The following is a 16,579-nucleotide window of genomic DNA, read 5'->3' as shown; positions in this document are numbered from 1 at the left end:
CATCCAGTGATTCACAAACAATGTTGCTGAACTCCAATACATTTTATTGAAGACACAAACTGGCTCAACACTGTACAGGATTAACAAAAGAAAATATCTTTGAGGATCTCTACATATGTCTAAAAATGATCTACAATAGTTTATAATTGTGTTTCCATCTAACATGTCCATAATACAACTATGTTATGTGGGTTTGATCATCATGGAAACTCGTTTGAGAGAGTAGGCCCCCCCATGGAACTCTGCCCAGTAGACCCCATCCTGGTAGCGGCTGCGATAGTGTCCACCCCGATACCACACCCCGTTCAGATTGGAGTGGGCACACATGTGGTACCACCAGCCACCTTTCTGGTAATGAGCACAGTTACCTGATGACACAACAGAAAGACAAGCTTATTGACAGAAAAAACAAACAAACATACCAACAGAGAACTAACAAACAGCACCAGGGTGAGAGCAGACCTGTGTAGCTGTCCTTGTCCCGATCCAAAGTGGTGAAGGCCTTGTTGTTGTGCCATGAGAGGGAGTCGCCTGCATTGCCGTGGTATTGTCCTAAACGCAGTCGATACCAGTCACTCTCTGGTTCCAGGTGGAAGCTGTCATATTCAGCAAACACCTGCCGGCCCTGCCAGTCCTCCAGAGCCACTCGTAGCTTATACTGGGCTTGTTTAGTCAGCCAGTAGAGGTGTTCCAGACCGAGCCAATACTCTCCATCTAGGTTCCCAAAGCCTTGCTGCAATTCACCAACACACCAGTTTAATCTGAGGTAAAGTATTCATGTTGTTTGCATTATTTTAACTCTGGCTTTCAATGCCAAAATAATAATAACCCCCAGTGTGTTTTGCAAATTTTAAAGTTGCATAAAATCACCTTATATTGCTCCCAAGTCCTGAAGAAGTTGACTGACCCATCCTGTCTCCTCTGGATGACTGTCCACCCTCCCTGGGCCTGACTCTGCTCACACCAGGCTTGTAGGAGACGGTTGGCACTCTGTGGGCGCAGCAGGTAGATTCCACTAGTGGTCTCTCCTGATTGCAGCACATGCTGGCAGTCATGCCATGGTCCTGGGTTGGGAGAAAAGTACATGCAACAAAGTGTTGGAATGTTGTTTACTTTAACACCAGAAAGATCACAGACACACAGCAACTCAAGCTTATCTTTTTGCATGTGGAGATTTGTTTCCCCCTCCAGCACATGTTTGGTGCCTCTTGTCACAGTGATAAGATGTTGAACAGAGGAATCTGCACAGAGAAAATGTATACATAGAGGAAGGATAATGCCTAATGATCATCCTAGACAAGTATGTGTAGTCACTTTCAAAGCTTATATATATATCCACAGAAAATATGTGGTAATGCAGCATTTTTCAAGGTCAAAACTCCAGCAACACTTATGGTCTACAGAACAACTTTATATATACAGCATATCCAATAAAGTTGTTCTTTATAGTAAAAGTGTTTCTGCAGTTTTTACATCTTTTTTGACTTTTTTCCCTTCTCTGTGCATTTCGGAAATAGATGAAGTTGTGCGAGAAAACCCTCTGTTTCAAAACAGCGTATTTCATCAGCCCTATCAGAAGGTTCTGAGTCACCTCAGTGCTGCTGACTTTTTGGAAGGACTGCCCAAATCCTCTAGTTTGCAATTTCAAACATTCTAGTTGTGCAAGTATGCAGAAGTAGTGTTCATACATGTGTTTACATGTGTGCCTTAATTATGAAGTCCTCTCTGTTCTGACAGCTTCAAGATGTTTGACATTGTTTAGGCATTCTCAGAGAGATAGGCCTTCTACCAGTAGGTCACTGACTCCATCAGCATCTGCTGCTTATCTAAGCAGTTAAATAACTCAGACAGAAGATTGATGCCCTTAGGTTTCAGTCTAATCAAGTATTTCTACTATAAGACATATTTTACATTGATGTACCTGGAGTCTTTGTGACAGGGAAACTAATGAAAGGAGGGTCCGTAGGAGTGCTGGCTGTTGTAGCAGGGAGGGAATGAGCTCCCACTGTTTTTTCCTTCTGTGGTGGAGCAGCACTTTGGTCCCTTTGAACATCATTAGTCATTTCGTTGGCTTCAGAGCTGTCATTATGACTTTTTGGTGGTTCAGTCGCTACCTGTTCACACCACAAAAACAAAACACAGATTGCTTTCTTCGTTCCTGTAAACAACCCATGAGTATCATGCAGACCACAGTTCATTTCCTACCAGAGAGGACAGGGTGGGGTCCCTGCACTGGCACTGCTTCTCCAAACGTGTAATAAACTGGTTCTGAGAGCTCATCATGGAGGTGAGGGCTCCATATTTCTTCTCAAGCTCCCTGTAATTACTGGACACCTGTAGCGCCTGAGATGTTCCACCACCACAGCAAACAAAGGGATATTTTTAACATTTTTATGACAATTAAGACAAGAATCAGTTTTGCTTTGACATAGTTCAGACATCAACAAAGACTGAGGGTGTTTGCCTACCTGTGTTGTAGCATTTAGGAGGAGGTTCTCCACCCTTCGCTGCTCCAAAGCCTGGTCTTTCTTGTGTATGACTTCATGCAGCAGCTCGGCATAGAGCTGGGCAAGGCGAGAATTCATGCTGTTACTTTCCTTGCGTAGGGCTCTTACCTCCATGGCAAGGGACCCTTCCTGCTCCAGTTGACTCTGCAGCTTCTCCAACTGTTCCTGCTGCCGTTTGAGCTCTGCCCGCAGCGCTGCCTCCTCAGAGCGGTTGGTTGTGGCAGACTGTGTGTTCAAACACAGCGCCCCAGACAGTTTTTGCTGGGGAACAATAAAGGTGTAGGAGCAACGGCCTGCTTTTGTATCTGAAGAACGTGATGAACGTTTCTGAGTGTTCTCACCATGGGCTCCCTCCTTTCGCCCCCCAACTTTTGGTATGTCCAGACAGAGCGCTATGAAAAGAGTCAAACCTATTGTCAGTGTCTTCTCCATGAATCTGTTATTCTTCTGAGGACACCCTGGTGGTGGAGGAGAGGACAAAATTAGCATTTAATCATTAAAAAACAAGTCAGACACTCTGTTACAAAGATGTCAATTTTGCATTCAAGGAGACATTGTCTTGTGGTATTTGTGGGACTGTTCATCACATTTCCTTGCAAAGTAAGTACACACATTTCCCCCTGGCTGGAATTTATTGACAGGTCAACACTGAAGGAACAACAGTCAACACAGACCAGCCAGAATCAACACACCTCCATCTCACAGTCAACTGAATCCTTTAAGAGTCAGGGCCACATCCCACCACCACAACCACGGTCAACACCATAAACACACCAATCAAATATTGACATCTCACGCTTTCACATTGAAACACATGACTGGTAACAGTGGAATATGTCTACACTTCAAACAATACTTGTTTCTGAATAAAACAACATTTTGCACATTTCTACTGAACAAGATGTATTTTAATAACCTAACTAGCAAATTAAGTCAGTACATTTCAGTCTGCCTAAAATAATTTTACACTGGCATAACTTGTGAGCTCACAACTTACTGTAGCAGCTGAAAAGTGTTTCGGACATCTATGTTCTGATCCAGAGTGTATTTTCCGGTCCCAAGATGCAAAGCTGTGTAAAATTGAGACTAACACATTTTTAAAATGACATGAAGAGTCACATAAATTAGCCACTTCTCCTAAATTAAGAGTCGTCCGCAGTGCTCCATCAATTCTGAACAGAAGATGAAGGCAGAGAAATCTGGGTCAGAAACAAATCTGAAGAGGAAACAGAATGACACCCGAGTTTTATTAGAAGTTAGTCTGTGCCTTCTTCTCCAGAGGCTGTGTCCCAGGATCTCTGATGAAGGAGACAACTAATTACAAACCATCCAAATGACGCCCCCTCCCAGTACTTGTTCAGCTGGATGTTCAGTGGAGGAATCCTGAGAGGTCTCCTCCCTCTGCCATCAGCCTGTTGTCCTTCCACCGACTCTATTCCATGGACAACTAGTGTGCTGTGTTTATGCAGTAGCAATAACACTTTCACCTCATTATTGAAACATCTTTAGTTTCATCCCTTGCATTTTATAGACAAAATGATGAAGCATGTTCTGCAAGTTCTCCATCAAACTGCAGCAATATCAGTGTAGCCTAAGTGACGAACTGTATGTTTAGCTGTATGTCTTCTCTTTGTGGATCTTTTGGTACATTATATCTGAGCACATTGAGAGCCACTGAAAGTCAAATTACTTGTGTGTTCAGAAATACTTTGATCTCTCATTGAGGATCTGATGAAGCTGCATAATCTCCCCAGGTCTGTCTCAACTTTCATTTTTTGTCATAATGTGCAAAGACACACATAAGTCTAAGTCCTTGCAACCTTTGAGGTATGTGATGAGGGGGGTGGAATACCTATTCGAAGAATGAATCTCTGATTACACTAGAGTGGTCACACCCAAAAGGATATATGAGGCTTGAGGTGGAGTCAGAGTGTACATTCAGACGGCAAAAAAGAGAAGAAAAAAAACCCACATGCTATTACAGCCGATTTGTTTGCATGTTAGAGTGTACTCTGTGGCCAGAAGAGGTTAGATATGCAGAGCATGATAACTTCAACTGTCAGTAACGCCCTTTTCTTTTGATCACAGAATCACTCAGGTCAAAAACAGACAAGGCACCTCAGGAGTAATAGCATTTCGACACTGCACTGTGGGGTCAGATTCAGTGTTAGTATTGCAGTGGTTATCATACTGTATAGGACAACCACTACTGCATATCTATAATGACAGAACTACAGAGCTCTGATGAGTTGACAGTAGAGTCCAACTGATATTGGTCAGCTGACATTGGCCTACCACAGATATATCGGTATCGTTGTATATGTTGTCCAATATGCGCTCATGTCAGCTCAAAAACTCGGGTATAAGTCAGGCCCTGCTTCACAGTGTTCAATTTTTGTGACTTTTAAATATTCACAATTTAAATTATGTAATTTTTTGTGGTTTGACAGCATCTTAAAATATTGCACCATTGACATTTTCAGGAACAATACTTTTTTTTTTTAGTTTCTCAGTGTGAAAATGAAACACATATTCATTTTTGTTCCTGTTTCTAGCTCTCTGTTGCCAATCTTGAACAAAGTTTCTCCAGGCAACGCCCTCTCACTCTGACTGACACTGAGCTTGTAATTGTAAGTGTGGATTCAAAACATGTAGAAATAGAAATGTACACTTGAGAATAGTTTTCTAATAAAATACAGACTTGCAAATTAAGAATTTAGGTCAGTCAGTGCATGTAACATTAAAGACTATTAGGCTCCTTACCCCACAGAGAGAATAGATTATAGATATTCATTGACTATATTTATCTTTAGGAGCGGTCAATACATTTTACCAGAAGTGTTAGTAAGGTGTGCCTTCATTGAAACCAGTTGATTAAGCACCCAGCGCACAGCAGATGGTGGGCGCGACATGTGTTTTTATTAGTTTCAGACAGACGCAGTTATCATTTTCTCACTATAGCCGACGTTGTCTAAATAGCAAATGCACTTGCACCAGTCTGTGCAACCATGGGTGTGTTGGTCTCAAAATGAGGTGTGGTCAGGCGCATTGGTGGTGCATTGCTATTTTGAGGCAGAGGAAAGCCATTGTGCCACTGACCCAACAAAAACCAGGTCAGAAGTCACTGGAGCATATTTCACTGTGATTTTAAGGGCACATTATTAAGAATGTATTAGGCGGGTACAGTATTACATCAACATATTAAAAAAAGATTCCCATTGTGATGTAATTAAAAGATAAATAAACAAATGATATATACTGACATGCAAATCATTCACATCTTCCAAAATCATTCGAGTTCTTACAAAATTACAACAGGAGAAGAACCCAGGTGAGAGCTGAGAAGAGCATGGTCAAGGTCTGATGAGCAGGGCTACAGGATGAGGGGCTGGGAGGTTTCTGGAGCTGGTGTGACACATAGACTGTATATAAATGTGTGACATCAGTTGTGTGTGTGAATGTCCTTAATAAGAGCGTGCACTTAGAATGGACAGCTTGCGGACAGAGTGGAAATATTCGGTGATTTTGACAGAAAGTGTGTTTAGTTGGATTATGATCGATATACTAACTACCTGTAATTGTAAAAATACAAAAACAAACATATTGCTTTAATTATTTAGAACCTAAGAGCAGGGGGAAAGTTCATTGCTGTTAATATTGTGATGAAAACCAGTGTAATTAAACTGCAGTGGCAAACACATTAACTAGGAAATGTAAGAACTTTATGCAACTGAACTGAACGTACCTGATTTCTGAACATGGATGTGAAGATGTCTTCTTCCTTGTCTTTGTACGGCGGTAGCAGACTTAGTGCCGCCACCCTTTGGTAGGTAATGATTACTGCAATTGCTTACAGACAACATTTCTTTATAACAAAATGCATTTATTTAAAAAATTAAAAAAAATAAATAAAAATAAAATCCTTTCATCTAATCCTGTTGCTTTCAAAAACTCTGAAACATATCGATCTTATCTTTTAATGATTTCCTTAATACTCATTTGACACTAAACACTTACTATTTGAATTACTTAACCAAAGTAATGCAAATTATTACATTTGATGACTTTTCTGATTTTATAACAAATGTTTTCAGCTGTTAGGGTAAGTGTACCCATTAAGTTCAGGTGCTTTTCATGGATACTGACATGATTAATAAGGGTGATCATTTCCTATAAAGCAAGATTTAAATCTCATTTGAAAGTGTATTCATTAGTTCATGTACATTTTGGAATTTAAAATAAAGATATTTTATGAAAAATGCCAAAAGTCTGACATGGGCTTAATTGGTACTGTGACACCATTGAAGCCCATGTGTGCTCCAAATAAGGTCCATGTCATGATTTATTTACAAAATACAAAAACAATGTTTATTTCAAAGAATTAAAAACAGCAATATTTCATTTAGTAACATGTTTTTAAAAAATCGTAATGGTCTGACTATAGATGTAAGCCCCTTTATAACCATCAACATTTTCTCAAGTAACTGTAATTTAATTACACGTTTTTTTCTCAGTAACTGTAACGAATTACAGTTACATTTATTTTGTTATTAAATTATGTTACGCAGTTAAATGTAACTTGTTACTCTCCAACAATGAGTACGCTCATATAGTCCCTATACACTCGTGTTACTATTGCTCGGAACTATCTGTGCCCAGACCTGTGAAACACGAACACATTAGTGTGTGACACACAGCGGAGGAACCATGTGGATGGCGTCGCTGTGACTTCTTAGAGGAGTTGATGGGCCTGTTGTAGATTACATTTTTAGGACACAATGAACTTAATGTTTCTTGACAGTATTAGTACAGTGTATGAAGGGTTAGTGTTACTTTTTTGACCTGATTCACAAACTGTACGTGTCGCTGAATAATGGGGAAATCAAAGGTAAGTGACGCCATGTGCTAGCAGGTTAGCCTTAACATTAAAATACAAGAGGTTATGTATGTAATAAATGTGCGTATACGTGTATATTAAACGAGAAAGCAAGTGTTGAGCTGCAGATAGTGGCAATTGTGTGATTAATATATATATATATTAAAGCGTGATTTGGTTCAAGTCATCAAAGAAACTCGCTCATTAACCAGTTTAATGTCAGCTTATAGTATGTGGATTTTGTGTTTTCAGACCAAGAACCAGAAGAAATCTCGAGCAACAGCCAACCATGTGGCCGAGGAGACGTACGGAGCGGTGCCCCACTCCTTCGTGTTTAATCGCGGCCAGGTTGGCAAAAACGTGGCTCAGCTCATCCTGGATGTACGGACAGTCATGGAGCCCTACACCGCAGAGGCCCTCAAGGTCTGTCTCTCATGCCTTCAACATGTGCTCTGATTAATTTTTACTGCTGGGAATACAGAGCCCACTATGCTTTACTTTAAAAGGACCAGTCTGTAGGATTTAGTGGCATCTAGCTGTAAGGTTGGAGATTGTAACCAACTGAATTTCCCTCCCATCCAAGCTTGTAGAAGAACCTATAGTGACCCTTAAAACTCAAGAAAAAAACGTGACAGGCCTCTCTAGAGCCAGCATTTGATCTGTCTGTTTTGGGCTATTGTAGAAACATGGCAGCCTCTGTGGACCTGCTCCTTATGTAGATATAAAGGGTTCATTCTAAGGTAATAAAAACACAAACTTATTTTTTAGCTGATTATACACTAATTAAAACATCCATTATTAATATTATATTTATGCCAGGTCTTTTCTGCTAGATTTCCCTTAATTCTATACAATGCACCTTTTTAAGAAGAAAGTTTGATTTGTGGAAGTTCACTCAACATGGTCTGAAATTAACTTGTAAATGATTGAGTTTCTTTTAAGTCTAACAATGAAAAGCAGCCATATCTTTTCATGCTGTTTCACTCATATCTGGACCTGTTCACTTGTTTGTTTGTACCAGGTCAGGAAAAAGAACGTGTTGAAAGACTTTGTGGCAATCGCAGGACCACTGGGAGTGACACACTTCATGATCTTCAGCAAGACACCCAGTAGTATCAACATGGTGAGATCACCTTAGACTGTAAGCAAACAGTTCTCATCGGTGTTAATCTTATACTTCTGTCATCTAACAACACATTCATTGTATTTTCAGAGACTTGCTCGACTTCCTAAAGGCCCCATGCTACATTTCAAAGTGGTCAAGGTAAACATTTTAACTCATGAACAAACCCAGAGTCCAATAGATAGACGGGTGCAGATGATGATGACATTTTAATTACTTGATTGTTCAGTGATGTTTTTCAAAGTAAACGCACTGATGTACCCAAACCTCCCAAGTGAACTTTATATTTAAAGTTTTATCCAGTTTTATCAAGACTCTAAACTTATTTTTTCCAGTACACTCTCGTCAAAGATGTGGTTTCATCGCTGAAGAAGCACCGGATGCACGAGCAGCAGTTCACACGTCATCCGCTACTCATCCTCAATAACTTTGGATCTGATGGCATGCAGGTCAAACTAATGGCCACCATGTTTCAAAACATGTTTCCCTCCATAAATGTGCACAAGGTATGCTTCACCAGCTAAACTTTTGCATTATTGTCATTTTGAAAGACTCAAGGTTTTAGGTGAAAGTGATGAAAGTATAGTCTTCTGAGTTTATCTTTGAAGATGTTTAAAAGTAAACGCTTTCTGATTTCTTAATCCTTGCATCATTCAGCATGATCAGTTTTTTCCTTCCCAATACCCAATCCAATATATCCATTGTGTCCAAAAAATTTAACAGTTGTATACTAGTAACCCTGTATGAATTTGATGTGATAGCTGTAATCAAATGCTTTAAAGTTGACTGTTGCTGTTCCTTGTACAGCTAACATTACACTATTTTCCAGGGATCAATTCTTCTGATGCTACTGTTTTGGACTGTCAAAGAATTGATTTCTTGGAAAATTGCTGTTTTCATCAAGTTGTGAAACAACTTTAAAGTTTATTATCATTGTTATTATGTGGTATCGGATCGGCAGTGTGGGAGTTGTTTTTTGTCGCTGCGATTGGATCAACTCTATTAAATCCTGAGTTCTAGTGAGAAATGAGATTATTGTTGTTTTCCAGGTAAGCCTCAACAACATAAAGAGGTGTGTGCTGCTGAATTACAACCCAACAACACAGGAAATAGAATTTCGACATTAGTAAGTAAAACAATTTGTCATTAAAGATTGTCATTGTTATATTCTGTCTTTGCTAGTTGCTTATAATCTAGATAGCAGGATGATCAACCACACTGATGAGACTAATTTAAGCTTAAATATATTGTGGGAATTGTATTGAAAATTTCATATGATTGTTCAATTATTTTTCTGCAAATGTCAGTTTTTGAAATCCAAAACTATAAAAGTGGTAAACTGTCAATCAGATTAAATGTACAGATGTTGAGGCAACATCACCCAGCTCTACAGGATCGAGCTGTCTGTTAAACAGTCTTGTGAAATGAATGTCGGGCTCAGATGATGACAGATTGGGACTTGACTGTTCAGTGATTTATGTTCAAAGTAAACGCACTGATGAGCCTCTAGTTAACAACCTGCTGTATTATTTATTGATGACACATCACGCTGACCTGTACGATCACATTCTTGACTTGCAGCAGCCTGAAGGTGGTCCCTGTGGGCATGAGCAAAGGAGTGAAGAAGCTGATGCAGGAGAGGTTCCCCAACATGAGCAAGTTAGAGGATATCAGTGAGCTGCTGATGAAGTAAGGTTCTTTATGAAGGTACACTTGTTTTAGTGCTGAGGCCAAAGGGTGCTTGGTCTGTAGCTGCTGTTATAACACATTCAGAACTGGTCTAATCTGGTATTTGTATCTGAACTATTTTGTGCTCTCAACAACTTTCAGGGGGGCGAACCTCTCAGAAAGTGAAGCAGAACAAGACGGGGAGCACAACATAACTGAGCTGCCGCAGGTCTACTCTGGCCGAGGGAACATGGCGTCTCAACAGAGTGCTGTCCGCTTGACCGAGGTCAGTATGCAAACAGAGTGTAATTTTTTTTTAAACAATGTATCTATATGGATTTTGAATGTATTTATTTATTTTGAACACGAGAATAAAAACAGATAAAAAGACGATTCAAACAAGACTACCAGTATTCGAAAAGGAGTAGGAAGGGGTATATACTTCCAACCCCTTTCTCACTACTCCTCCATTACTTTATATAACTTTATAAACAACTATCCCATATTTATTTACTCAAATATTCATCCCGGTGTCAAAAAGGTAAAAATAAATGCTTGGATGGCAGCTGAATAGTAGCTCTGTGTTTTCCCTTCCTCAGATCGGTCCTCGCATGACTCTGCAGCTGACGAAGATACAAGAAGGCATGGGAGAGGGGAATATCCTCTACCATGCTATCAGTAAGTGTACCTGACCTCATTTATTCATCTTTTCATTTGATGTTCAGATGTACATGATGATAAATTGAGTATGAATTCCATGATTTCTCTCAAAAAGTAAACGCTTACTGATTCATCTAAAGATTACCTTATTTTATGTGGACCTGGTGCAGAACCGTCCTTTTTTTTTTAAAGGGATTTTTTTCTATTTTCTTTGCAGCCTCCAAGACAGAGGAGGAAATCCAGGCGATACTGAAGAGAAAGGAGGCCCAGCTGAAAGAGAAGGAGGATCGCCGGAAAAAACAGGAGCAGAACGTCTCTCAGAAGAAGGATAAACGAGAAGAGAACAAGTAAGTTTGCTGTATAGATATTGTAACTCTTATAACACTCAGATTTTTAATTTGGAGTGTAACCACTCTTTTTTTTTTTTTTTTTTTTTAATTCTCAAAAGGAAAAAGAGCCTTGAAGGTATCAAGAAGAAGCGTGAGGCTGAAGAGGAGGACGACAGTGAAGTGGAGGATCCAGGGCTGCAAGACGATCAGTTAAATGCAGCTGAATCTGATGATGAAGCAGAGTACTACAGACAGGCTGTAGGAGAGGAGCCAGACGAAGGTGAATATACTATGAACTGTACTAGAAACATTACATCTGGGGTCTTGTTTTGAATTAATTAACCAAATACTTCTTCTTTTCTTTTTTTTGTTCAGATATGTTCCCTGCGGCCAAGAGGAGACGAGGCCCACCAAAGTCTCATGCACCTGACAAGAAGAGGAAAATGTCCCCTGGTAAATCACCAAGAGAAGACAGAGGTTCTAAATCACCAAGGAGAGACAAAATGGGAAAAGATCAACAAAGAAAAGGATGGAAGACGTCCGGGGACAGGGACAAACCATTTGGAAAGAAAATGAATCCCAGAGGCAAAGCATTTGGAGGAAAGAAGCCTGGTGATCGGGAAAATAAATTTGGTGGGAAGAAGAAATTTGAAGGGAAAACGTTTGGTGGGAAGAAGAAATTTGAAGGGAAAACGTTTGGTGGGAAGAAGAAATTTGAAGGGAAAACGTTTGGTGGGAAGAAAAATAAAGACTTCAGATCAAAGGATCAGAAAGGCAAGCCGGGCTTCAAGAAGAGAGGTGCAGGAGCCAAGCAAAGCTTCAAACAGAGGAAGGGAAAAGGCTAAAGTCTCATCTCTTCTTTCTTGACTTGGACATTGAATGCATTACTGTGCTGGAGCACCAGAGGGCAGCAAGCATCGATTTGCCATCAGTTCTTCAGGCTGTGAAGCTTGTGATGGCTGCAGCAATGACTGGTGGTTGATTGTAAGACTGTTTATTGCTGAAAATCAGCAGAGGGACAGAAGAGAGTCAATGTGCTATATTTTCACACGGTCTGATTTAATATTGAAAATGTACGTGTTCAATAAATTGTTAAAAAATATATATCTTTGTAACTCTGGGTGGATTTCTCCTTTTTGAGTAATGTGGTTTCAGTTCAGGATGTGTTTTATTTCTGACTTAACTTCCTGCCAGACAAAGGCTTGGTTCCACACTTCAGCACTACTTCACACACTTGACATCTCAGTTTAAGTTTCTTAGTCTTTGGCAAATATCTACAAACATGTTTTTGTCATACTCAGTCTCAAAAATCTATAATTATTCTCAAATGGCTTAATAATGGGGTGCTAAAATTACATACAGTCCTTGGTTCCCTGAGTTCATGTAGAAGGTAAATGGAGGATTCAGACATTTATCTTTGGAATTTAAAGAATTTGGCCAACGGGTATGATTCTCACTCCACCTACTGATCCCTTGAGTTAAGTTTAGTTGGGAACCTTCTCAAACCAAAAGGACAATGCAACTGCGCCCGTGGAATTAGATTTTTTACTTGCTGACGCTCCTGAGCTGCTCTCCATTATTATCTTCATGAAAGGACAGAGTTGTAAGTAGTGATTATACATTATGTATGAAGTCAGTGATGAGGTAACAATAGTATCTAGTAGAGCTACAGTGAGACAAAACAAAGAAATTGTGTTTCTGTCTAAAAGTAATATGTAAGCATTTGTCTTTTTTATTTTAATTTTAATATGATGTAAATGAGGAAATGGCCTAGGAACTTCCATGGCAGGTCTTACACAGGATCAGAAAACAGATTGACTAAAAAATGTAATGTAATTCCACCGGTTACAGCAACTACACAAAATGGTTAACTTCACATAGATTTTGAATGTATTTTGATATTTACTGGACACATTTAAAGGATATTGCTAACTTTTCCTCTCAAGCAGTGACATTCTCACCATACTGTAATATTCTCCTTCATTCTCGCTCCTCACTGTAACTCTATCTAAATGACAGACTTTGGGGCAATAAGAACTAGTGTACACAGGTTTCCTACAAAAAGTACCCTAACATCTGCATCAGATGCTCTACTGGACTTTCCTTTGTACAAACTGACGTGAAGTGCCTCTAGTGCTAAACTACTAAGGGCCTGATTTACTAAGATCCCGAATAAAGGGTATAACATTCCCTGCACAGTGCAATAGATTGCGCTTTTAGTAAGCGGGTGATCTACCAAGAATAAATGGGTAAATGAAAACAGGTGCAACAGGGTGGAGACAGCAGTATATAAATGAAGGTTTTGCGTGTCTTAATGGAGAGTTTGGACGAGCAGAAAGCTGCAAGCACAAAATTAAATTTGATCAGGTTATAGTGGAAGAGGTTAACAAATATATTGAGTAATAACAAAAACAAATACCAGAAAAACCGACAGATGGGAGAGTATTTGTGACCAAAAATATTCCACTCCAAAAAATATTAACATATGCATGTGCATATTCTGTCATTGTGCCTCCGTCTCCTCCTCTCTACAGTCATCTGTGTGCAGTGCGCAGCCGGTTAATACCTACCTGCCCTTCAAAGGTATTATTTATAGATGCAGTTAGCGTCAGAAATAATACCTTCAGGTTTGGTAAATCACAATGCGCGTGCTAAATAACATATTTGCATTTTCTCCTCCCTGTATTTTGCACACTGGGGTTGAAACGCCCCACATTGCATATTCAATATGGCAAACGTACTAAATGGACAGCGTGTTCTATCTTGCACAGTTGAAAGACGCAAGCCTTAATGCACCGCGTTAGTAGATCAGCTTGCACATTTTTTTGCGGGTGATGTCAAGTTTGCGCATGTTTTTACACATGCAAACCTTTAGTAAATCAGGCCCTAAATCAGCAGACTGTTGTACGAGATTGTGGATGTGGTGGTGTAGGCCTAAATAAAGACTTAAAACTGAACACATCAGCAAATCTCATCTGATCGATCACCTGCAGCGGGTTTTGTTTCAACACATGCAGCACATATAGCAGCCCCCTCCAGGTTTACAAGACCCCACTATTTTACAAAAACATGAATCTTCCAGTAATGTATCTTAGCATGTGGAAAAAGACAAACAGAAACAGCCGGAAACACAGAAATGAGTGTGGGTGAAAATAGCATCCAGCTGGAAGCTCAAAGGATGTGACTGCAGAACAAAGATATGGAGATCATTTTCAGACTGCTGGACTATACAATAGCCTAAGTGTCTTTGCATAAATCAAAAATATGAGGAACACTGTTGAAACAAGGTGATGTATATCTGTAAAGATGTTTAAAAGGTGTTAAAAATGCAGAAATATAGATTTGTGTCTTAGTAGTCATCTATTGATAATGTAGACTTGAGCTTATTGTGTAGAGCAGAGGATCAGTTAGCCAGAGCTATTTCTGTCACAGTTTGTCTGTTAAGACAGTTAAAGTGGGTTGTACTGCTGCTCTGAAGTCTGAAAATACATTGTGATAAAAGTAGCAACATCGCCCTGATCTCTAATATATGAACTCTTGATGAATCAGTTAATCAATTCATGACTAACACCAAAACTGCTATGGGTTGTTTATTTTGCAAATGCATGGCAAGGGTGTCATTACTTCTTCAAATTTCGAAATGTCTGCAGAGGTTAAAGAGGAAGTGAATTTTAAGTTCATCGAAGCCGAAGCCCTCTACATCACATTCACATTTCTCAGGCTGAGATGTTCTTGAACGATGTATGTGTTATCACACTTTTTTCGCAGTTATCACACAGGAAATGAGCAGTTGTACAGATTACAAGCTACTTCAGGGGCCAAAGCAACACAAGTCTGACTTTCGGTAAGTTTGAACATCACATTTTAAGATATATATTCCTTTATTAGTCCCCCAATGGGGAAATCTTGACTTCTTAAAGCTTTAAAAATAATTAAATGAGTTACGAATTAAAAATGTTTTAATTGTCATGTTTTCTGACCATAACTATTTACTCAGACTATAGGCTATTTAATAAAATCAGACTGTTTTTCTTGTGCTATAAATAACTAAAATCTCTACTTAATTTTGTGTTATAGGTCTATGTTGATGTAACTTCATACAAATGATGGAATTAAATTAATTAACACACTTCGGTTTGCAGATATTAGACGGTACAAAGACTGTGAAAGCAGCTTGATAATAAAATAACCTTCAGCTGAAAGCAAGATGAATATCCGTGAGTGTGAGAACTTTCAAATCGCCCTGCTGCCCTCAATGTATGGGGTCGAGTTCATTGTGGCCCTGGCAGGAAACCTGTTCGCCCTTTGGCTGCTGGTGACCAGAGAAAGGAGGAACTGGCACACTGGTGTTGTGCTGTCTTGTAACCTGGCCATCAGTGACCTGCTGTATGTCCTGACGCTGCCTTTGCTGATCGTCTACTACGCAAAGCAGAAAGACTGGTCGTTTGGCAATGTTGCGTGTAAAACTGAGAGGTTCCTCTTCACCTGCAACCTATACGCGAGCATCTTCTTTGTCATGGCGATAAGTGTGAACCGCTGTGTGGCCCTGGCGTGGCCCCTCTTTACCCGAAGCTACGTGGAGCCTGCCCACGCCAAGGCCGTCAGTGTCATCATCTGGATCATTGTAGGAGTCATTTCCTGCCCTGTGTTGAATTTTGCCGAAGTTTGCACAGGAACGTATTCAACATCTAGCACAGATTCTGGAAATGGAACCAAAAACAACAGGACTATGTGTGTGTCAATCTGTCATCTGCATGCCAACGAAATCCCCAACTTCACTTACAACATGTTTCTGGCTATATTTGGTTGTCTAGTTCCCTTCTTGGTTACTTTCACTTCTTACTGTGTAGTGATTTGGGTGGTGTGGAAAAATGTCAGTATAACCCCACTAGAGAAACGCAAAGTAGCCTTGTTAGTTATATCAGTGGTTGTGCTGTATGCTGTTTCCTTTGTGCCTTACCACATCTTTCATATCTACAACTTGTATCTGAGAATCTATCACAAAAAGACTGTCTGTTGGGTCTACGACATGTACCAAGTGTCCAAGGGACTGGCAACTCTGAACATGTGTATCCATCCAATCCTTTATATGGCTGTGTTTGACAGTATTAGAGTGGCTTGTTGTGGGAAGAGTCTTAGGGACAACAGAGGAGTTGCAAGAGAGTAGACATTTCTGTGAAATAAGCCACTGTTTCATGCTGTAAAATTTAAGCAAATATAATCCTAACAGATGAATTTTCTCTTACTCTTATTTCTTGACTTGCTTCTTTTATAAGTTTTGTTTGGTATTATTAACTTTGAAATACAACTGTTACATGCCGTGGTGTGTTTGGTGCTGTTTCCTCTGCAATATCTGCAATAAAGATCTCCTTGTTGCTGTAATAAGAGTGGCTTGAAATGTCTTGCTTCTTGAACT

The 16,579-nt window shown here is 39.7% G+C and overlaps 2 protein-coding genes across 2 annotated transcripts; one reads left to right on the top strand and one right to left on the bottom strand.

Annotated features, from left to right (window-relative positions):
- Positions 1–47: 47 nt before the first annotated feature.
- Positions 48–3,805, bottom strand: angptl6 (angiopoietin-like 6). Its single transcript, XM_062438801.1, has 7 exons — positions 3,505–3,805; positions 2,469–2,965; positions 2,206–2,343; positions 1,922–2,114; positions 871–1,064; positions 463–733; positions 48–368 (listed from the first exon to the last, which is right to left on the bottom strand). The coding sequence occupies exons 1-7, from the start codon at positions 3,530–3,532 to the stop codon at positions 184–186; spliced, it is 1,506 nt and encodes a 501-aa protein (XP_062294785.1). The 5' UTR covers positions 3,533–3,805; the 3' UTR covers positions 48–183.
- A 3,395-nt stretch (positions 3,806–7,200) lies between these two features.
- LOC133999343 (suppressor of SWI4 1 homolog) lies at positions 7,201–16,543 on the top strand. The gene is made up of 14 exons (XM_062438542.1): positions 7,201–7,395; positions 7,636–7,806; positions 8,405–8,506; positions 8,597–8,647; positions 8,842–9,012; positions 9,556–9,632; positions 10,088–10,195; positions 10,337–10,460; positions 10,774–10,852; positions 11,052–11,181; positions 11,283–11,443; positions 11,539–12,003; positions 14,932–15,007; positions 15,355–16,543. Exons 1-14 carry the CDS (start codon positions 7,381–7,383, stop codon positions 16,328–16,330), a joined length of 2,706 nt encoding a protein of 901 aa, XP_062294526.1. The 5' UTR covers positions 7,201–7,380; the 3' UTR covers positions 16,331–16,543.
- Positions 16,544–16,579: the final 36 nt, after the last annotated feature.

The sequence above is a fragment of the Scomber scombrus genome, chromosome 18 (genome assembly GCF_963691925.1).
Source record: "Scomber scombrus chromosome 18, fScoSco1.1, whole genome shotgun sequence".
NCBI classification, from domain to species: domain Eukaryota; kingdom Metazoa; phylum Chordata; class Actinopteri; order Scombriformes; family Scombridae; genus Scomber; species Scomber scombrus.
The sequence above is the reverse complement of the archived record's forward strand: the minus strand, read 5'-3'. Positions and strand labels throughout refer to the sequence as shown.

Excerpts from the sequence above, each read along its gene's own strand:
- angptl6 (XM_062438801.1), bottom strand. The coding sequence starts at position 3,532 with ATGTCCGAAACACTTTTCAGCTGCTACA. Across the intron at positions 1,065-1,921 it reads CCCTGTCACAAAGACTCCAG|GACCATGGCATGACTGCCAG; the intron begins GTACATCAATGT and ends CTCCCAACCCAG. Across the intron at positions 369-462 it reads GGACAAGGACAGCTACACAG|GTAACTGTGCTCATTACCAG; the intron begins GTCTGCTCTCAC and ends TTGTGTCATCAG.
- LOC133999343 (XM_062438542.1), top strand. Across the intron at positions 8,507-8,596 it reads CACCCAGTAGTATCAACATG|AGACTTGCTCGACTTCCTAA; the intron begins GTGAGATCACCT and ends TTGTATTTTCAG. Across the intron at positions 11,444-11,538 it reads AGGAGAGGAGCCAGACGAAG|ATATGTTCCCTGCGGCCAAG; the intron begins GTGAATATACTA and ends TTTTTTGTTCAG.